This window comes from Euleptes europaea, chromosome 1 (genome assembly GCF_029931775.1).
Source record: "Euleptes europaea isolate rEulEur1 chromosome 1, rEulEur1.hap1, whole genome shotgun sequence".
In the NCBI taxonomy this organism is placed as follows: domain Eukaryota; kingdom Metazoa; phylum Chordata; class Lepidosauria; order Squamata; family Sphaerodactylidae; genus Euleptes; species Euleptes europaea.
Genome location: NC_079312.1, coordinates 19,575,999 through 19,599,344, shown reverse-complemented (window position 1 = coordinate 19,599,344; position 23,346 = coordinate 19,575,999). Strand labels below are relative to the sequence as shown.

Sequence of the window (23,346 nt, the reverse complement as noted above, 5' to 3'; positions counted from 1 at the left end):
AAAGAGTCCTTGACGAAGCTCCTACAAAAATAGCCTTGTTATGGACTAATAGGTTTGCCAATTGTTCTCTGATAACTGTTTTATAAAAAATTAATTAAAAGACTTCCAGAGGGACAGAAATGTTTGTGCTACAGCCAGGGTTGCCAGGTCCCTCTTTGTCACTGGCGGGAGGTTTTGGGGTGGAGCCTGAGGAGGGGAGTGACTTCAATGCCATAGAGTCCAATTGCCAAAGCGGCCATTTTCTCCAGGTGAACTCATCTTTATCAGCTGGATAATTTGTAATAGCAGGAGATTTCCAGCTAGTACCTGGAGGTTGGCAACCCTAGCTACAGCAGAGTTAAGAGTCCTGTGATATCATGAAGACTAACACATTTTGTGCCATAAAAATTGTCTATAGAAGCCACCTTTCTTCCCTTCAGGAACACAGGGCAGCTTGAATAGGTGGCCTGGGTCATCCCCCCATCCAGGCCCTGACCAGACCCTGGCTTCAGCAAGACTGCTGTGCCAAGTACCTTCCAGTCATAGCCTGGGACCATCAAAGCTTACAACACTATAAAATGGTGAGTCTTTGGAGTGTTAAAGGATTCTTTTGTTGGTAAGAGACACCCCAAGCAATAAATAGTTTCCATAATGGAGGGCAATGGGTATACCTGTACTAGAAACAACACCATGGCAGTTTCCCTCACGATCACCCCTCCGATTGCTTTGGGGCTTCATTTGGATTATGCATGCATTTCCCGACTGTCAGAGGTCACGTCACTCTTCTCGTACATTTCCACGCGTTTTGCCCCCCGTTTTCTGGATGCTGGCTAAAATAGCATCCAGAAAACATTGGCAAAACATGCGGAAATGCGCAGGGAGAGCGAAGTGCCCCCTGACCGCCTGGAAACGCATGCATAATCCAAACTAAGCCCCAAAGCAGTCAGAGGGGTGACCACAAGGGAAACAGCCATGCATAAAAGGCCTATTTCACAGATGGAGTCAGAGGTGAGCAGACCACTGAGTCAAGTGTGGGGAACACCACCACAGCATCTCAGAATAGCATGATTTCCTACAGACCTCATTTTCCCAGATGAATGGGGATCAGCAGCAGACAATATTAAGTGCAAGGGCCAAGAGAAACTCAATGGGACAAAAATCCAACCTTCATCTAAACACAGATGACTCTAAATTTGTTGTGGGGATCAGGAAAAGAAAGTCTTGGGGGCAACCAATTTCTCAGAGTTTTGCCACCCCCCAAAGCTTGCAAGTCATCCCACCCCAATTCTACTCTATGCTGACGATGCAGTTCTCCTGTCCCGCACAAGAATTGGTTTGAAAAGGTCTTTACAAACTTTTTCTGAGTACTGCTCTAGGGAAGGTCTTAAAATAAACCATCATAAATCTAAGATTATGATCTTCACGAAGAGGAGAAAAATGCCTTTTTTTCGCTGGGTATTAGATGGCTTTGAGGTTGACCAAGTCAAGGAGTTTGTTTACCTTGGCATTCTGTTTTCCCATAACCTAAATTGGAATGCCCATCAAAAAGCAGTGTCCAACAAAATTAAACCTGGGGTTGGTGCTATTGTCAACTTTTTTCACACCAAAGGTGGCAAATATATTCCAGGGGCTATTCAGGTTTTTAACCTGAAAATTACCCCAATTATCCTCTTTGGTGTTTCCAACTGGATAACAGTCATCAATGAATCTATAGATCGTCCACTGCTTCAGTTCTTACGAAAACTCCTAAATGCCCCTTGATGTGTTGCTGGCGTTACTCTTTGTTCCGAGTTTGGCCAAATGTCACTTGAAGCTAGGGCGTGGTTGGCCACCTTTAAACTACACATTAAACTGTGCTTTAGCACTGAGGGGTTCCTAGCTTCTCTGACGCATGACCCTTTTAAATCCTCATGGCAAAAGACCTTAGATGAGAAATTGTCATTGTTGGGCTTCTTCGCAGGATATGTTATTAGATCTTGGGAAAACTGAAGCTTTTACCAAAATTAAAAAGCGCATTAAAGAGCTCGATTATAACAGCACTACTTTTCGTGCTCGTCGTGTCTGTTCATCCCAGTTCTTTGGAATACCCCCTCCACGTGGTCTGCCTGCCTACACATATTATTTGACAACTCCTCATCTCTGTAGAGCTTTTTGCTTGGCTAGATTGAATGCTAACCCTTCTATGGTAATGCAGGGCAGAATTCTGAATATACCATACTCAGACAGGATCTGCCCTTGCTCTTCTGGCTCTATTGACTCGTTAGCCCATGCCCTTTTGGAATGCCGCTTTTACAAGGAACTTCGATCGCACTATATTTCCCCCCTTTTAATATACAAATCCAATGCCTCTGTGACTGACATAATGCCTTTTTTACTAAGCGATAGGGACCCCAAGGCTACATTGTCAGTGGCAAGATTTGTTTCAATCCTTATATCCCTCCAACACTAGACATATGCTGCTCAAGATCAATTGATCAAAGAGCTTCTAAGGGATAAAAGGAAAAAGGAAAGTCTTGGGGGTCACGATGGTCAAGCTTACTGAAAATCCTCTGTTCACTGGGCCATGGGAGAGGCAAATCCAGTGTTCCTTCTGAAGTGCCCCAAATAAAGGTATTTATAGACTGCCCCTGTGTACATAAACAGGTGCAGGAATTCCCCTTTTAGACGTGACACCCATGTAGATAAATGCATGTCAAGAACCGCCCCCCTTCCTCTCTTTCTTGCTTTTCACTCAGTCTGCATAAGCACTCACATACATTCCTTAATCTGCAACATTGCCAAATAGAGCCGGTTTCCTGTACCTTGCTACAGCGTTATCTATTACAAAGACCTTCGTGTCCCGGCAAAAGACTTTGCTTTGCAGAATTACTTGTTGATCTCAGTTGCCAAGCATGACATCCATGGGAACAGCAGGATTATATTGTATTGAAATCCATTGTTAGAAATGTATAAAACTTGATGCTTGGAGAACGGCAAGTGTGATTCTCTCTCTTTTTTTTGGCTGGAGAGATTTTGATCCCAGCTTTGTACTGTTAAACTGGTATACCATTAAAATTGCATAGCTGTAAAGTAATTTCCTGATCTCCAGTGCATTATTCTTGATCAGATCTATCTGAGTAACGTTTCTAGGCACAACACTTCCGGGGGGCGGGGAGAAGCCGTGGCTCGGGCAAAGAAGAGCCAGGTGCAAGGTTGAGAGTTTATTTAGCTCTTCTAGGTCGCTGTGTTTTTCACAATTTGCTTCATCTGGGGATCCTCTATAGAAATTTCTCAAGCTCCCGCCTCTCGATTTCTCAGGTTTCTACCTCTCTCACCTGAGACCCCCGAGAGCTATTGCCAGTCAGAATGGTCCCCCAAAGCTTTCTATGTTGCCACAGAGAGGTGCAGGGCAGCAGAGGTGGCATGGAATGGGCACCTCCCATCTTGGCTGCTGCCACTGGGGCCCACTGTCTGGCCTCTGCCCTGCACCTGAGTGACAGCAGTACAGGCAAGAAAAGACTCCCCCCACCCCCCCAAGAGGGCCCTGTATTCAAACATCCTCTAGGACAGGAATAGGCTTCCCTTTCCCCCCTCCCAATCTAAACCTCTGCCATTACCACAAGGAACCAAGGCATGATAGAGGCGAGAGCGTTGCCTTTTAAGAAGCCTCCCTCTGTGGCCTGCTTTCAGTCCTTTTGGTCAACTGCTCTGTTCTCTCTCACTCTCTCATAATACTAGAACAGAGGGTCATCTGCTGAAGCTGGAGAGATTCAAAACAGATAAAAGGAAGTATTTCTTCACACAACGCATAGTTAAATTGTGGAACTCCCTGCCCCAGGATGTGGCGATGGCTGCCAACTTGGAAGGCTTTAAGAGGGGGGTGGACATATTCATGAAGGATAGGGCTACTCATGGCTACTAGTCAAAATGGATACTAGTCATGAGCCATACCTATTCTCTCCAGGATTAGAGAATCATGCTGATTATATTAGATGCTTTGGATCACAGGCAGGATAATGCAAATGCAGCTGTCTTGTTTGCGGGCTTCCTAGAGGCCCCTGGTTGGCCACTGTGTGTACAGACTGCTGGACTCGATGGGCCTTGGTCTGACCCAGCATGGCCTTTCTTACGTTCTTATATGTTCTTATGTAGTCAGAAAAGGATTTGGTTATCCTCTGAAAGCACCGCTCTCTCCCTAACGGTCAGGATGGGGCACAGCTGTCCAGTTATGACTGGAAGAGAGGGAGGACAGACATCTGGCTAGGGACAGACAGGACCGCTGAAAAGCCAGTGACCCACAGGGAGAGAAGTGCAGCCCTCATTATCAAGCTGTGCCAAGTAGCTGGTTGTGTCACGAGCCAGCCCTGACAGAGCTGAGCTCGGCAGACCGATCGTCTTACTTAGAATAGGGCAGCTTCCTGCGCGGGCGCTGGACCCCATTCTATACCAACAAAATCAACAGTTTTTTCTTCCATTCTGCCAACTTTCTACTCATTCCCTACACACAACATTTGATTGGCTGCCTTTCCTCCTTCCTTGCCCCAGCCATTAAAACTTTGCTAACCATTTTCTTCTCTGTTGGTACAATGTAAAGCTCTTGCCACTCACCTCCACCATCCGCTTCATCCCAAGCTTGTGCCTGGGTCTACCCTCTTCAACCAGCACCCCTGCAGTTTCTGGAGAATCCGGTCCTTCTCCTCTGCCTCCCGCAGAACTTTCTGCCAGAGATTAAATAGAACACGTCAGGAAGGATAAGGTCTTTGTCCGAGACATCTTCTCCCACCCTTTAGTTTTATTAACATCCAGTCTAATGAAGAGTTATGATGAACTTGGAAAGCTTCAGGTTCTAAACTTTGAGGGGAGGTTTACTATTACTCTTCAACCCTCATCTTCTTTGGTGGTCTCCCATCCAATTACTAATCAGGGCCAACCCTGATTAGCTTCTGAGCTCTGACAAGAATGGGCTAGGGTGGGCTATCTAGGCTGCTATAGTGTAAATTTGGTTGGTTCTAATAAAAGGTATTACCCAGATTGTGCCCTAGCTAGCTTTCCAGAGATGCAAGTCACATTGCAGCCCCTAGATGGAAGCAAGGCGCTAACCACAGTCAAAAAGTGGGGAATGGTTTGCCAAAGATTAAATTTCAATTCAGACACTTAACCTGTCTTTCCTGCTCTGACCATAGGGGCTGCCAGCTTCCAGATGGGGCCTGGAGTTCTCCCAAAATTAAAACTGATCTCCAGACCACAAAAACCTGGAGAAAAATGGCAACTTTGGAGGGAGGACTCGGCTGAGCTCCCCTCAAACTCCACCCTATCAAGGCACTACCGCCAAATATTCTCCAGGAATTTCCCAAGCTGGAGCTGGCAAGCCTATCTGACCACAGCATAGCAAGGAAATCAGCTGGAGAAATTTTACGATTTCATTGCTACCTACTCCAGCTTCACTTTATTTTCAGAAAGCAGGCGATAGGAAAGATCTTACTTTGTGTTGTTCAATATCTTTATAAATGATTTGGATGAAGGAATAGAGGGGATGCTTATTAAATTTGCAGATGATACTAAATTGGGAGGGCTAGCAAATACGGTAGAAGACAGAGCCAAGATACAGGATAATCTTGACAGGCTGCAGAACTGGGCTAAAACCAATAAAATGCATTTCAACAGAGATAAATGTAAAGTTCTGCATTTAGATAGGAAAAATCAAATGCATAATTATAGGATGGGGGAAACTTCTTAGCAGCAGTGTGCGAAAAGGATCTTGGGGTCTTAGTAGAGCAAACACTGAACGTGAGTCAGCAGTGTGATGCGGTAACTAAAAAGGCAAATGTGATCTTGGGCTGCATCAACAGAAGTATAGTGTCCAGATAACATGAAGTGATGGTATTGCTTTATTGTGCTCTGGTTAGACCTCACCTAGAGTATTGTGTTCAATTTTGGGCACCACAATTTAAGAAAGATGTAGATAAGCTGGAACATGTCCAGAGGAGGGCAATAAAGATGGTGAGTGGTCTGGAGACCAAGTCCTATGAGGAAAGTTTGAAAGAGCTGGGAATGTTTAGCCTGAAGAGGAGAAGACTGAGAGGGGCTATGATAACCATCTTCAAGTACTTGAAGGGCTGTCATATAGAGGATGGCGCCGAGTTGTTTTCTGTTGCCCCAGAAGGTTGGACCAGAACCAACGGGTTAAAATTAAACCAGAAGAGTTTCCATCTAAACATTAGGAAGAATTTTCCAACAGAGCGGTTCCTCAGAGGAACAGGCTTTCTCAGGAGGTGGTAAGCTCTCCTTCCCTGGAGGTTTTTAAGCAAAGGCTAGATGGCCATCTGTCAGCAATGCTGATTCTATGACCTTGGACAGATGATGAGAGGGAAGACATCTTGGCCATCTTCAGGGCATGGAGTAGGGGTCACTGGGGGTGTGTGTGGGAGGTAGTTGTGAAATTCCTGCATTGTGCAGTGAGTTGGACTAGATGACCCTGGTGGTCCCTCCCAACTCTATGATTCTAAGGTCTCAAGTTCAGTCCCCAGTGTCTCTACTTTAAAAAAAACACTCAGTGCCTAAATACATTATGAAGTTATTTTAAAAATCAAACAATAACAATTTTCTCACTCTATTTTAGGAAGTAGAGTATATGAAAATGTTGCACACACTAAGAATGTGAAGGTTTCCCCCTTAGAAAAGAGCAAGAGTCCAGTAGCACCCTAGACTAACAAAATTTCTGGCAGCTCACGTCTTCAGATACAGCTAGAATGTGATTACATCCATCCTTAAGTAGAGGAGTGAGTTAGACACACAATGGCAATGTAAATGTCAAAAGCAAGTAAATGACATCAGCAGCGTGATTGGATTAGGTGTGATATGCAGTGGTAGTAGGCGTGGAGAAATTAGCATTGGTAATGAGACAGAAATCCCATATCTCTGTTCAATCCAGGAGATGCATTGTCTTGAGCTTCATTATTAGTTGTAATTCAGCAGTCTCTCTTTCTAATCTAAGGTTTCCCTTGTGAGAACACCCAGCTGAACACCTGGCAACACCATTCCAGCAAGTAGCAGGTTTTCCAGCTCTTTCACGGCCCCTTCCTAATCTCTCAGAGCCTCCTCAGAGTAGTCCTTCCTTCCTTGCTCACCTCCAGGATACAATCCTTCTCATCCCCCACAGCGTGAAGTCGAGCCAGTTCTGACTGACAGTCTTCTAGCACTGCGGCCCCCTTGGCCAGTTCTGCCTCTGCCTCAGCCAGGAGCCTGCGTAGCTTTTCAGTCTCCTGTGCCCGTTCTCGGGCCTCCTGGGAATGCCGACACAACTGTTCCTATAAGGATAGAGAAAGTTGGAAATGTTGGCCTCTGCGACAGTGTGAAGCAGAGGTTCAAAGCAAAAGAGATTGGCAACTGTTTGGGTCTCCTCTGGACTATCCGCTCTCCATCTTTAGTCCTGCCCAACCTTTGTCATTCGTGATAGCAATGCTGGCCTGCCTCACAGAGCTGTTGTTCAAATACTTGAGGGCAAGAGATGAGCTGTTCTTGGGACCTTCAGGAAAAGCATTGCCTAAAAGAATATTATTGCTAGAACCATGTTTCTGAATTGTCTGTGTCAAGGTGTGAATACATGAAGCTGCCTTATAACAAATCAGATCCTTGGTCCATCAAAGTCAGTATTGACTGCTCAGACTGGCAGTGGCTCTCCAGGGTCTCAGGCAGAGGTCTTTCACATCACCTACTTGCCTAGTCCCTTTAACTGGAGATGCTGGGGATTGAACCTGGAACCTTCTGCATGCCAAGCAAATGCTCTACCACTGAGCCACGGCTCGGCTTCTTGGCCCTTCTTGGCATTCTTTTTATGGGTGCAAAGTGACAGTGCTTGCAAGCAGCCCATGGCTGGCTTAACTCTCTCTCTTGTGTGTATGCTGGAAAGGCAGAAGAGCAGGCTTGAAACCTAGACTTGGCAGCTCTAAGCCCAAAGTCCCCAATCTTTTAGTGCCACCTTCTTTGTTGCTGATACAAAACAGCCCTACTCTTCTTGCTCGACTCCAATTTTTCTCTTCAACCCCCTCTCCTTCATTAGCTTCCAGGCCTCTACCACCATCTGCCTGCTTTGTCCCACTTAGAGTTGGCGTGACTCTGTCTCTTCCCCATGCCAATAGCATATAGCAGAAGTCCTAGAACCTCTAGCAGCAAATATTCCACAATCCGGAAAAAAAAAACCTTATCTGAAACACTTCTGGTCCCAAGCATTTTGGATAAAGGATACTCAACCAGCACCACCTACCCTGGTATTTCAGCACAGAGGGGTAAGGGGCTAGGGATTTGCTTCCTCACCTTGTTCCTCCAATGAAATGTGAAAATTCAGCCAAGAGGGCCAGGCTCCCACAGGCCCCCTCTTCACTCTCTCCCCCACACTCAATTTCTGTCATTACCTGCAGCTCCTTTTCCCTGTTGGCAGCTGCCTCTTCCACCACCTGCAGGCGCCTCTGCCACTGGGCTTGGATCTGTTCCTGGTCAGCTAAGGCCTGGGCCAGCAAGTCTTCCTTCTCCTGGATTCGCTGGAGCAGTCCTGGGGCAAAGTCTGAGCTGGTGAAGGAATTTGCAAGGGCCTTGATAGAGGAAAAAGAAACAAACAGATGTTGTAACTAACATGGCATGAGAATGTATCATGTGTCTGACTGTGTGTCTAGTGATCACAATGCCTGACTATGCTGGTTAGTGGTTAGAGTGTCAGATTTAGACTGGGGAGAACTGGGTTCAACCGACACTCTGTAGGGAATCTCATTAGGTAATGAAGAAGAGCTGGTTTTTATATCCCACTTTTCTCTTCCTTAAGGAGTCTCAAAGTGGCTTATGATCGCCTCCCCCTTCCCTCCCCATAATAGACACCTTGTGAGGTAGGTGAGGCTGAGAGAGTTCGGAGAGAACTGTGACTAGCCCAAGGTCACCCAGCAGGTTTCATGTAGAGGAGGGGGTCAATTAATCATGGGCCAATTAATTTCTCTCAGCCTAGCCTGCCTCAGAAGGTGACTGTGACAATATGACCAGGAGAGGGGGGACACTATGCACTCTGCCCTGAACACCTTGGACAAAAGGTGGAACAAAAATACAACAGTGCCAAATCTTTTTTAAGACAAATGCTCTGAGCAGTTTTTGTGCAGGGCAGATGCTGCACAGCCCAAGAGAGATCTTGTCACTGATATTACACAGAGGGTTTAAATACCCAGGACACTGTCCTTGGGTCTGTCCCCAGGGACTGTCAAATAGACATAACACTGGGAGTTCCCAGTTAAAACTTTATTCCCTAGTGCATGTAGACCTGATCTGGATCAGGCCCCCAGCACACAGATCTAAGCCTCTTCCACCATCCCTGATCGTAAATGGCACCAAAGGTCCTGCTATTTTCCCTGTTGGGTGTACCAATGGGGAGAGACCCGGGAACAAAACTCAACTCCTTTCCAGAAGGAAAATGCAGTGCCATTCTCCGATTTTAAAATTCTCCTGAGGAAGACTGCAGAAACACATCCAGGAAAGAGAAGGACATTCTTTTGAGCAGAACAAGGAATTTTTTAATTTAAAATGTTTTGCTGCACCAGAACAAGGAATTTCTTAATTTAAAAAGTCTATTCTGTTATCTTGGCTTTGCCCTTTCATCTTTTCCCCCCCTCCACAGCCAGGTTTTTCGCCCCAGTCTGGAACCCAGCTTGGGGGGAGGAGGGACACTAGAAGAGACCATTAAAAAACACCAAAAGAAACAAAAGAAAAGCTGTGGATTATTTACAGAGAACAATTTCTCTGGCAAATGCTCTCTCTGTACCTGCATTCTAATACAAAATACATTGTTCCCAGGTTCATACCCAGGTCTACTCTTGGGACCGTCAAGCTAAGGTTGCCAACCTCCAGGTACTGGTACAAAAATAGACACTTCTGTGTATATAATAGTTAAACCAAAATTCACACAGAAAACCTATGTTCCAAGCAATTTCAATATAATTGCAATATTACCATCATAATGCAAAAATAATATCAAAGCACTGGTCATAAATTACAAAGTCGCATGTATTGTTCACAAGTAGGTGCATACAAACAGGTAAGTGTACAATTCTGATTTATAAATATAGGTAAGTAAACACATCACCATGTATATAATAATTCCAACAATATTTTTTCTTCTAATGAATATATTATTGCTAAAGAAGAAGTCAGATAGGTGATGAAGATGGCCGTTTCATTCTTCATCAGTTCCTCAACCTTAATCTTTTCACTTGGTATGTATTTCTTTTTTTTAATCTTATAAGCACAAGTTTAAAGTCCCCATGGGTAGAAAACTGATCCTTCTGCCTAACCAGGCTAGTATATTCAGAAGAAGAAGCACTACACGTTGCTCCACACAGCATTAGGGGAAGTGTGTGTGTGTTCTAAGTGCCATCAAGTCGATTCCGACTCATGGCAACCCTATTTATTAATGTCCTCCAAAACGTCCTATCTTTAACAGGTCTTACAAATTGAGGGCCGCGGCTTCCTCTATAGAGTAAATCCATCTCTTGTTGGGTCTTCCTAAGGGGAAGCACACAGATCAGAAATAGGACTACCACGCCCCTGGTTGGGGCAGGGGAATCCCCCACCCCAAATTCTTGTTCCCTGCAACCACGTGGAGCGGGGTGGGGGGAATAAAAAATTAAATAAATAAAACATTTTAAAAATTACATTGCTGAAATATCATGACAGGGTGCCATTTGTCTGCTTTCAGAGGGCCAACCACCAACAAAGCACCTCTGTTCTGTGCTGGTGCTTAAATGAGTAGCAGGAAAATTGTGGGGGGGGGGATTGTCAGCATCACTTCCAGCTAAAACCCAGAAGTGATATCACTGACACTCTAGGATTTTGCTGATCTCTATTGTTTTCATAGCACTCGCTCACTCCAAGCGTGTACTTTTTACACAGAAAGTCCCAGATTCAATACCCTGGCCTCCCCAGTTCTAAGCTGTAAGTTCTGGGGGAAAGGCCTCTCCCTGCCAAATTTATATATTAATTTTATTCAACTTAAACCCCATTCTCTTTCTCTGGGTAGGGAGTCACTGCCAGTCAGAGAAGCAGTGGCGGACTGGCCAGGGTGTCAGTTTGCCCCATGGCAAGTGGGGCCCCCTTAAACATTAGACAATATGTTAAAAATGTTAATGGCCTTTTAGTAGCTTGAAAATATAATAGAAGTTCTAATACTATTACTGTATGCAACTAAAATTTTAATTGTACCTTTTTTCCACTTATGTATTTTTCCACGTGTATTTTTTGAAAATTGTATTTCTTATAAAACTTAAATGATAGCCTTATAGTTGTGGTTTGTCTCCTGGCAACCACCCAGTCCACCACTGCGGAGAAGTCAATACTAAGCTAGACAGCCTAAGGCAACTCCGAATGCTCGTATCCATGCCCCAGTGCAGTTTAAAGTGACGCAGTCCAGAAAGGGCTGAACTGTACAATATTTCCAAATGTGTTGTTCAGCTCTTATCCCAGCAGCCAAAGGAGGACCGATTTACCTCCACATCCTTATTGCTACTGGTCAGTGCCCCCTGCAGGGCTGTGACTAACGCTTCCTTCTCCTTCAAAGTCAGGAGTAAAGTCTGGTCATGCTGCTGCCAGCATTCACGGGTCGAGGCACAGAGGGATTCCAGGCGTCGGATCTCCTGATCTTTCTGGTGCAGCACCTCACGCAAAGCCTGGGAGGGGCAGGGGAGGAAGAGGGATTATTGGAGCGAGTAGTAAAGCTCACTTTTCACCATTTCTCACCCTTTTTCTCAAACCCAGGATTACTAGAAGATGAAGAGTTGGTTTTTATATGCCGACTTTCTCCACCGCTTAAGGAAGAATCAAACTGGCTTACAATTGCCTTCCCTTCCCCTCCCCACAACAGACACCATGTGAGGTAGGCGGGGCTGAAAGAACTCTATCAGAGCTGTGACTAGCCCAAGGTCACCCAGCTGGCTTCATGTGGAGGAGTGGGGAAACAAATCCAGTTCACCAGATTAGCCTCCGCCGCTCATGTGGAGGAGTGGGGAATCAAACCCGGTTCTCCAGATCAGAGCCCACCTCTCCAAACCACCACTCTTAACCACTACACCACGCTGGCTCTACCTGCTTCCCCCCTCCCCCCAGCATTACATATTTCTTCATCTATTGTTCTATTGATTTATTCTAGAACAGCTGATCCTGCACTGTTTTTAACACCAAGGAAGTATAAAAGAAAAGCATATCTGCCTGAAAAGCATACCCAAGAAGTCGCTGTCTAGGAACAGAAGAGTTAAGATCTCACGCAGTAGTTTGTTGACTTATTGAAAAGAAACTGAGGAAGGCATAGGCACAATGGGAGATATAAGCATAACACAAGCAAGGCCCAGAGCTCCAGTTAAGAGGGGACTACATTTCTCATGACCCGCATTAAAACATGAGGCACGCAGGCTTATCAGAACAACATGCCTATGTGGCCCCAGGGCTAGAGGCTTAGTGGGAAGGAAATGCTCAGATTCTGTTCTTGGTCTTCAGATTCTGCCCATAGTCTCCTGTGTATGGAAACACTGGCCAGACAAGTACCTGAATTACTTTCCCCACAATGCACCGTCAAGACAACCTGTCACGCACACTGTCCTTTATACAGGCCCCTTCCCACCCTGACCCCAGGATCCATTCTCACATGCAGGGTATCCTCCCCTGTGCGGAGGGCGGAATTGAGTCTCGCCAGGTCCGTGTCTTTATCCTTCATCGCCTCCTGAAGGTGCTGCAGCTCCCGCTGCTGAGACTCCAGCACCGAGAAGTGACTGGAAAGGGTTTTCTGTAGTGGGTGAGAAGACGAGACAGAGCCAGGAGTTGCCTTCTTTCACGTCAACCTTCCCAGACCAGTGGCTTCCTTAGGGTCATGAAAGTTACCTCTAAAGCCTGGTCTCTCTCCTTGAGGCGCTGGGCCATCTGCTTCACCAAGGCCTCCGACATGAAGGGCTGCCCCCCTGGGGAGCCCAGGGACTGCAGGAGGACCAGGCAATCCTGGGGGAAGAAGAAGAAGAGTTTGTTTTTATATGCCGATTTTCTCTAAAAGAGACAAGAGGCTTCACATCAGAGGGGCCAGAACACTTCCCTGCATTCCCCAGAATGTTTTATATCATTGCTTCCCTTCTGGGGTTGCCATGGGGGGGGGGGGTGAGCAACAGCGTCCCCCAACTAACAGCTTTTGTGACAAGCCAAAACTCAGCGGATGAAGCCTTCCCCAACACTACATTTCCAGCCAGAGGGGGGAAAGCCCTGCCGTTTAATTTTTGTTTGATGCACTTGTTAAAAGGCCAAAGAAACCTGCAGTGGGGGGAGAGGGAGAGGGTTGGCCAGGTCCTTCTTTGCCACCGGCGGGACGTTTTTGGGGCGGAGCCTGAGGAGGGCAAGGTTTGGGGAGGGACTGATCGCTACTGTCTGGAGATCAGTTGTAATAGCAGGAGATCTCCAGCTAGTACCTGGAGGTTGGCAACCCTAGAGAGGGAAGGTGCAGCAAAGGCCCTGACTGCCTCATTCGCCTATCTCATTTCTCACTGAGTCTCTTCACTCGGTCTTGTGTCCCTTTCTCTTCGCCAGAATTAAAAAAGAAAGTTTGCGCTCACACAAAACTAGCTGATTGCTGAGAAGGCTCCTCCCTGAGAGGCTAGCATTCCATAGGCGGGGTATTTATTTTTCCACATTGGTTACCCCTCATGAAGTCTCCCGCCTACAATCTGAACAGGTACAGTCCAGGAAAGGTAGTCCCATGCAGTGTTTCCTGAATGGGTTTATTCAGCTCTTGTTATACAAGCCAATGAAACAGAGTCATTACCTTTGGCCCTGCTGGTCAGAGCCCCCATGTGGTCTGTGGACAGCAAGGATGCTACCCTTGCCTCTCTTGCTGAGCAACCACAGAACTCAGACTGCTGACTTCAGGTGGAGTCTTCCCTTTGTCTTTGTTGGCCTGCAACCCTGTAGGTATTATCTTTTTGACTCACTTGCTGTACAGAGTCTAACCTTTGAGGTTCTCCATAAAAAGGTAAAGGTAGTCTCCTGAGCAAGCACTGGGTTATTACTGACCCATGGGGTGACGCCACATCCCAACATTTCCTAGGCAGACTATGTTTACAGGGTGGTTTCCCATTGCCTTCGCCAGTCGTCTTCCCTTTACCTCCAGCAAGCCGGGTACTCATTTTACCAACCTCAAAAGGATGGAAGGCTGAGTAAACCTTGAGCCGGCTACCTGAAGCCAACTTTCGTCAAGATCAAACTCAGGTCATGAACAGAGCTTGGACTGCAGTACTGCAGCTTACCACTCTGTGCCACAGGGCTCAAGGTTTTCTACAGATAATAAATATTAGCCACCTGCATCCTGTAATGCTCATTTGACTCCTCTCTCCCCCTCTCACCTGTAACACCCCTTCCTTGCTGTGCAGACTCCTTGTCAGCTGTTGGATCAGCCGCTCCTGGCTACTCATGGCCTTCTTAGGGGGAGTTCCAACCTCCTACACCACAGGCATAGAGAGAAAGACAATGACATATTTCAGAAAGTTCTCTCCCATCTTTGGAGTCAATAGCAGATCAAATGTAAGACTTGGAAGGTCAGAAGGGTACACGCTAGCTAGTAAGAGACATTGTGTGGCAGCACAATGGATAAGGCATCAGACTAAGATCTGGGAAACTCAGGTTCAAATCCTCATTCAGCCACCAAGTTCGCCTTGGGCCAGACGCTTCCACTCAGCATAGCCAACATCCCAGTACAGTTGTGAGGATGAGAGGAAGAGATGCCGCTATCTTAGATTAGCTCAGCCAATATGCCATCTGGAACTCTTTTGATGAATGGTAAAACAAGTGATAATTGTTGATAAAAATGTAAAGCACCATAGAAGTTAGATTTGAGCCCAGTAGCACCTTAAACCCACAAGATTTCAGGGTTAAAGCTTTCAAGTGTCGAATTTCCCTTCATCAGATATTTGAGGGAGATCAGATATCATCAGATATTTGAGGGAGATCTGATGAAGGGAGATTTGACTCTCAAAAGATGAGATTTTCACCATAGCAGCAAACAATACTAAGAACATAAGAACATAAGAAAGGCCCTGCTGGATCAGACCAAGGCCCATCAAGTCCAGCGGTCTGTTCACACAGTGGCCAACCAGGTGCCTCTAGGAAGCCACTAACAAGACGAGTGCAGCAGCACCATCCTGCCTGTGTTCCACCGCACCCAAAATAATAGGAATGCTCCTCTGATACTAGAGAGAATAGGTATGCAGCATGACTAGTATCCATTCTAACTAACAGCCATGAATACCCCTCTCCTCCATGAATATGTCCACTCCCCTCTTACAGCCCTCCAAGCTGGGGGCCATCACCACATCCTGGGGCAGGGAGTTCCACAATTTAACTATGCGTTGTGTGAAAAAATACTTCCTTTTATCTGTTTTGAATCTCTCACCCTCCAGCTTAAGCAGATGACCCCGTGTTCTAGTATTATGGGAGGGAGAAAAAGTACTGCAGGACGTGATGCTGGGGAAGGGCATGACCGCCCGAACAGAATGGATATTTTAGCCTCGTTTTGAGCCACCCTACAATGGAATATGAGTCCCATGGCGCAGTGGTAAGCTGCAGTACTGCAGTCCAAGCTCTGCTCACAACCCGAGTTCAATCCCAACGGAAGCCGGTTTCAGGGCAAAACAAAAGTCTGCCTAGGAAATGTCGGGATGTTAAGTTACCCCATGGATCAAGAATGACCCGGTGCTTGCACAGGGGACCTTTACCTTTTTACAATGGAATGGCTGGATGCAGCGCAAGATCAGGCAGAATGGAGGAATTTTGGCAGGTGTGGCTTGTCTCACTCATAAACTCATGGAATCATAGAGTTGGAAGGGACCACCAGGGTCATCTAGTCCAACCCCCTGCACAATGCAGGAAACTCACAACTACCTCCCCCCAAACGCACCCTGTGACCCCTACTCCATGCCCAGAAGATGCCCTCCCTCTCATGATCTGCCTAAGGTCATAGAATCAGCATTGCTGACAGATGGCCATCTAGCCTCTGCTTTTAAAACCTCCAGGGAAGGACAGCTTACCACAGGAAATAACAGAAAGCACCAAAGAAAGCAAATCTACCTGGCTCGAGTCCTCTCCCCGGTTCTCCCGAAAGCTTCTTAGCTCCTCCTCAGCTGCCTCCAGACGGGCCTTCAGGTTCCCAAAAGCATCTCCGAGGTCTTGGCACAGTGCTCGGTGAGCTTGGAGCTTCAGAAAGGAAGTGGGTTACAGAATTTACTGAGCTGGGAGACAAGACTTTGGAATTTGTCAGTTTACTGCTGGATTGCCAGGGATCAGGCATTGACAGGTTTTAGCTTTCACCTCTCACCGTGAAACCCACCAGAAGAGGAGGGTGCTACTGTTATGCACAAGGACTCAGCTTGCTCCTAGCCAACAGCGGCACAAGAGGTGACTAGCCTCACCTTCTGGGCCTGTACCACCCCCAGCTGGGTCCAAGTTAAGCCCCAAAATTGAACTGGATGGTGCTGGCATTGGCCCAGGAGTTGGTGGGTGCCCCTTGCTTGAAGCAACATAGACACCGTCTATGGCAGCAATACAGGAGACACAGGCTTTTAGGGTATATCGCTTATGTTTAGGGCTTCCTCCTGGCTTTCTTCCTTTTCCGGGTCTGGGTTAAATTTGGACCCATGACACAAAAAGCAGCCCTGCTCCTGTGTCTAATGCAGAGGATGTAAAAGTGAACAAACACGGTCTCTAAGGAGACCAAAGCTGTCCCAGCACTAAAACTCTGCCTGCTTTTGTGCCTCTTACCTTTGACTCTACCGGGATAAAATCATCCTCCATTTCTTCATACACCTCTTGTCCTGAAGGGCTCTCCCTCCGAGGTGTAGACACGTGCCTCCTCCCTATGAGCACTGGGATCTTGCTGCCCTCTGGCACTCTGAGAGGCTTTCTTCTAATGTCCTTCAGGGCCCTCAGAGCCTCCCAAATCAAATCCGACTCCGGCAAGGTATCCAACGATAGCATCGAGCACGACTCTGCATCCCCTAGACTCTGTGACCGGATGGAGACCCGAGATCCGGCGTAGCGTACTGTGGGCATACTCTGAGACTTGTCACGGCAAAGGGGGTAACCAGGAGACAACAAACCCAGCCTTCTTGGTGTCTGGCACACCCACTCATAATCCGAGTCCTCCACTCGGAGCCCGTGGCAACTGCGGCATTGGCGGTTCCGGCACGGCGTGCCCAGCTGGCTGCTGTCAGCATCACCGGCCCAGCACTCATATTCAGAGAGGGCCATGTCATCTTGAAGGAGGCGCTGGTAACGCACATGTGGCAAGTCTGCGATACTCGCCGATATCTCCTGCCCTGCGTAAGACACCGAGTCACTGTCATCCGGGAACCGCCGCGCATGGATGTAGCGCAGGGAGCGGGCCAGCTGGTCTTTTTCTGAGAGCAAGCGCTGAAGGCGGTCAATTGACAGGGCTTGCACCCGAGTGATGACGGTATCAAAACGGTATACCCGGCTCAGTGCCTGCGTGCATTTCCCACACAAGAACTCCCCACGCCCATCGCCACGACATGGAGCCTCTCGGCCGAGCACGTACGAGAGCACTACCAGCAGATCAGGGCGGGTGTTGCGTCCACTGCGACTGAACAGCCATCGCCGATGGTTCCCTCGAAGCACTGACCCGCAAAGGCGGCAGAAATTGTTGGGGCTATCCATGAATCCGGAAGGGTGCGGGAAGAGAAGGGAAGCCTAACTTCTCAGCCCTCCTCAGATTTCTGATTCCTCACGTAGTTCTAAGTTACTGCGAATTTTCACAGTCCTAGATATTCAAGAGTTCACTTGCTCTCAGCTAAAGTTTCTGGATCCGATTTACTGGCTAGTCAAACCTTGTATTTTTTTAATTGTCTAGAATTTGAAGATTAACAACCTGATTACAGGATCCTCATTGTTTGCCTGAATTCCTGTACCTAACAATTAATCCAAATTCTATTTCTATTTGAATTTGGCCTCTAAATTGGCTCCTGACTGAATCTAGAAACTAGATTGTTCTCTTGATGTCCCCCAATCAGCCTTTAGTGTGGGCAAATTCTTGGTTGTTTCTAATATCAGATTCTAGATACTCAAGGATACAAACGGAAAACAGCGGTCTTACCTTAGCAAGATTAGACCTGAGCGGCATCTACAGTCAACATATAAATAATGAGTTTAAAGCTTATTTTTTCAGCTCCTGCATGCCCACAGTGGATTGGCTCAAGTCTGAATTTTTGCTGTTTCCAAATGTTCTTTTTGTTTTAACTACCTGGATCTCAGAAATATCTGTTCCGTAACATTAATCATGACAGAATCTGACTCAATATCTATTTAAATTAGCTGTACTGGATACGAGTCTAGATGACTACTGAATGATAAACTCTGTTCTAGATTACTATTTAGACACCTGCCCTCCACTGATATATGCCATTAATCAAGAATATGACTCAAGGGGGAAAAAGTTAACTGGCATTTCAAGGAAATTAAAACCTAAATTTCTTTTCACCTAGTTTCTCCCTTTTTTGGTAGAATCCCAGGCTTGCAAAATGGGAGTTCTAGGCTTACAAAACAAGGAATTATACGGGTTCTAGAGTAGGTATGTTGGAATGTAGATAATTCTCTATAAGTAGTGCCCACTGCGAATCCTTCACATCATTAAAAACCATCAGAGCTGATCAACTGAAAACGTAGTTGGCTTTCTCCAGATCCCATCTTCTGGACGATTCCCTAAAAAATGTTGGAAAAAACTGCTTCAGATAAAGTAGGTTAACAGAAATCCTTCTGCCCAAACAATACATACTGCTCCTGGTGACAGACAAGAGTTGATGAGCCACAATACACCTATCTTGTTTCATGTGTTTTCACTATCTTGTTTCACGCGCTTCCACATGTTCCCTGAAGCTACCCGGCAGCTGCAGGAAGCTACTTTTTAAAACACAAAAGGAGAACTCAAACAGGCTCAGAACTGCCCTGTGGGGGGGGGGGGGAAGGCCCCTTGCTTTCCCCACACAAAAACCATGCCGGGGGTAGGGTTATCAACTCTGGGTTGGGAAATACCTGGAAATTTGGGGGTGGAACCTGGGAAGGGCACAGTTTGGGGAAGGAAGGGATCTCAGCAAGGTATAATTCCACAGAGTCAATCTCCAAAGTACTAGGGTTGACAGCTCCAGGCTGGGAGCTGGAGATTTTGGAGGCGAAGCCTGAGGAGGGTGGGGTTTAGAGAGGAGAGGGGCTTCAAGGCCATAGAGTCCAATTGCCAAAGCAGCCATTTTCTCCGGGGGAACTGATCTCTGTCGCCTGGAGATCAGTTGTAATAGCGGGAGATTTCCAGCCGCCGCCTGGAGGTTACAGGTAAGAACAGCACATGGGCTCAAATTATTACATTAAAGCATACAATATTTAAACATTTAAACATGAATGCAACCCGCTGTTTGCTCAATCTTCATTATATTCTATATTCAGAATTAAAACATACACTTATCTCAAACCCTATACAATATATTTCTAAAGTGACTAAGCCTCCCAACGCATAGACATACAACTACGATAATTAAACACCATTAGCAAAAATCATAACAAGTAACTTCTATAATAACACCAAGAGCAAAATTCTTAACAACTATAGAAATAACCTTAACAACTATAGAAATGTCCTAACCCATGTGAAAATAACACACCGCCTGTGGCTTAAGTAGTTCTTGCAAAAAAAGTCTCTACTTGCTCTGAGAACGCTTGTTCATATGATTCGATAACTAGAATAAGCGAGAAAAGCAGAGCCAGGGACGCTCACAGATTCCAAACACTCAAATGAGCGAAGAAGCGTGGAGTCAACAAACTTTCTTTAAATGGAGACAGCTGGATACACACCCACCCACCCCGCAGAGTTCACGATCAGCAAGATCCTGAGAAGAGAAGCCCAGCTTGGACGCCACCTCTAGGTTGGTATATGTTTCGATATCTTCATCAGCTGGTTGGTCGTCCTTTCTTTAGATTATTATGCTTACATGGGTAAATTGCCCACTATTTTATAAGGGCACACACAAGCCTCAATAACAATAAAAAATGGACCTCCGTGGGTTCCTTTCCGTTGGTTCATCTGATGAAGCGTTCCCCCGGCTTTGCTTTTCTTGCTTATTCTAGTTATCAAATCATATGGACAAGCATTCTCAGACCAAGAAGAGACGTTTTTTGCAAGAACTACTTAAGCCACAGGCGGCGTGTTATTTCCACATGGTTTAGGACATTTCTATAGTTGTTAAGGTTATTTCAATAGCGGTTAAGAATTTTGCTCTTGGTGTTATTATAGAAGTTACTTGTTAAGATTTTTGCTTATGGGGTTTAATTATCGTAGTTGTATGTCTATGCGTTGGGAGGCTTAGTCACTTTAGAAAAATATTGTATAGGGTTTGAGATAAGTGTATGTTGTAATTCTGAATATAGCATATAATGAAGATTGAGCAAACAGTGTGTTGCATTCATGTTTAAATATTGTATGCTTTAATGTAATAATTTGAGCCCACGTGCTGTTCTTACCTGTAACATAGTTATATTCAGCATAGGTTTATCAATTTCAGTAAACCAACTGAAGATTGGCAACCCTACAAAGCACACATTTTTTCCAGGGGAAATGATCCCCATAACCTGGAGATCAGCTCTAACTCATGGAGATCCTCAGGCCCCACCTGGGGAAGGGCAACTCTAGCCGGGAGTGAAGTTATTTTATTGTGAGGTAACATGTAGTTTGGCTCTATGACACCATTCTAGAGAGCCACTGGAGTACAGGGGCTAAAAACGAGATCCAGTAAAATCTTGGTTCAGATCTCACCTTAGGCATTACCTCACTGGGCAGACTTCAACAAGCCACAATTTTCTTTCAGCGTTAGCACCCCTTCCTGTCTGCAATATAGTAATTGTACAGGTCTGCCTTCCAGCCTTGTTGTGAGAACTTTTAAATCAATGTATGTAAAAACTAAACTGGACTAGGATATGGGAGACCCAGGTACAAATTATGTGATCCCTAGGGATGCCAGGTCCCTCTTTGCTACCGGCGGGAGGTTTTTGGGGCAGAGCCTGAGGAAGGTGGGGTTTGGGGAGGGGAGGGACTTCAATGCCATAGAGCCCAATTGCCAAAGCAGCTATTTTCTCCAGGGGAACTGATCTCTATTGGCTGGAGGTCAGGTGTAATAGCAGGAGATCTCCAGCTAGTACCTGGAGGTTGGCAAGCCTAGTGATCACAAAGCTTGCTGGGTCAGTTAGCCTAACTGACCTCACAGTGTTTCTGTGGTGATAAAATATGGGCAAGAAGACCATTTATGCCAGGGGTGTCAAACATAAGGCTCGAGAGTCGGATCCGGCCCCTTGAGAGCTCTTATCTGGTCCCCATCTCAATCTGGGCTGGCGAGGCATGGCCCAGCCTGACCAAGTGACATTTATGTCATATCCGGCCCTTGCAAAAATTGAGTTCGACACCCCTGTTCTATGCTATGCTGAAACCCTTGGAAGAAGGGCAGGAGAAATTGTAATGAAATCCTATTGTGTTAAAATTTGAGGACTATTGCTCGACACAGGGTAGCACCTACTGGCTGATCACTGTGGCTGCAGCATAACTTCCCTTCTTGCTTCAAAGGGCAGCTGTGTCGGGCTTCCATACAAGAACTAGATTAAAGTCCAATAGCGCCTTCGAGACTAACAATGTTTTTCCAGGTATGAGCTTTTGAGAGACAAAGCTCCCTTCATCTGATATCTGAGGAAGGCAGCTTTGACTCTCGAAAGCTCATCCCCCCACCAAATCTTGTTAGTCTCCAAGCTGATACTGGACTAAAATCTAGCTCTTCTCTTATAGAATATACTAACATCCCTCAGAGAATAAATTTGTCTTTTTGTTTTGCCATCAAGTCATAGCTGACTTATAGCGACTCCGTAGGGTTTTCAATGTTCAGAGGTGGTTTGCCATTGCTTGCCTCTGTGTCACGCCCCTGGCAGTCCTTGGAGGTCTCCCATCCAAATACTATTCAGGGTCAGGGCTGAGAGTGTGTGACTGGCCCAAGATCACCTAGCAAGCTTCCATGCAGCGAGTGGGGATTTGAACCTGGATTTTCCAGGTCCTAGTCCAACACCTTCACCACTATGCCAGCGTGGTGTAGTGGTAAAGAGCAATGGTTTGAAGGGGTGGACTTTAATCTAGAGAACCGGGTTTGATTCCCCACCCCTCCAAATGTGCGGCGGAGGCTAATTTGGTGAACCGGGTTGCTTCCCCCATTCCTACACATGAAGCCAGCTGGGTGACCTTGGGCTAGTCACAGCTCTCTTAGAGCTACCTCACAGGAAGTCTGTTGTGGGGAGGGGAAGGGAAGGTGATTGTAAGCCGGTTTGATTCTCCCTTAAGTAGTAGGGAAAGTCGGCATATAAAAACCAATTCTTCTCCGTCTACACCATGGTGGCTCCTAAGTCTGTCTAGAACACTTTTTTCCTACCCTACTCCATTCATGCGGCAACAATGGATTCCCTCCATTGTATTTTCACAACAATCCTGTGAGGTAAATTAAGCCAAGGGAAAATGACTGGCTCAAGGTCGCCCAGCAAGTTTCCATAGCAGTATGAGAATCCAGGACCTCTGTCTCTCCCAGGTCCTAATACACTGCATTTAATTTTGTCTTTAACTCAGAGGAACAACCAATCATGAAAACACACTGCACTGAAGATACCCGCAGGGCAAGAAATACATTTTCCCAAAAACAAAACACCCAGGTAGTACAAATAAGACCAGAAAGAGATTCTGGCATACACTAACTTCGGGGGAAATTCCAGCTTGCCTCCACCCAAGGCTGTACATGTTTAACAGGTTTAACTTGCAAGCATGCAGAAATTCTGAGCATCTCCACTCCCTTTAAAAAGCACTTTTCCAATCCAGGTGCTTGTTTGTTGTTTTTTAAGTACTTAAATCCTGCAACCTCCTTGAAGTCAAGCATGGCTGGGTCTTAGGCAGTGCCACATGAATGAGAGATCTCCAGGTCTACTTGTCTTGAATTCCATAATACCAAGGAGAGATATAAATTAAATAAAATTAAATCCTCTGGCCATGACCATTCCCTCTATTGAAGTACTCTAGTATAGGGGGAAGAGAACAGAGACATAACACTGATCAATTTGCTAAAGATATTTTGCGTAGAGGGCCAATGAGTACAGAAAAGAATGAAAACCTCACCGTATTTAAAAAGGTAAAGGTCCCCTGTGCAAGCACCGGGTCATTCCTGACCCATGGGGTGACATCACATCCCGACGTTTACTAGGCAGACTTTGTTTTGCGGGGTGGTTTGCCAGTGCCTTCCCCAGTCATCTTCCCACATT

General features: G+C 46.1%; 1 protein-coding gene across 1 annotated transcript; it reads right to left on the bottom strand.

Moving 5' to 3' along the window:
* Positions 1 to 4,580: 4,580 nt before the first annotated feature.
* Positions 4,581 to 17,685, bottom strand: LOC130473070 (kinectin-like). The gene is made up of 9 exons (XM_056844599.1): positions 16,771 to 17,685; positions 16,081 to 16,206; positions 14,361 to 14,456; positions 12,859 to 12,972; positions 12,626 to 12,763; positions 11,475 to 11,654; positions 8,370 to 8,546; positions 7,086 to 7,265; positions 4,581 to 4,676 (listed from the first exon to the last, which is right to left on the bottom strand). Exons 1-9 carry the CDS (start codon positions 17,683 to 17,685, stop codon positions 4,581 to 4,583), a joined length of 2,022 nt encoding a protein of 673 aa, XP_056700577.1.
* Positions 17,686 to 23,346: the final 5,661 nt, after the last annotated feature.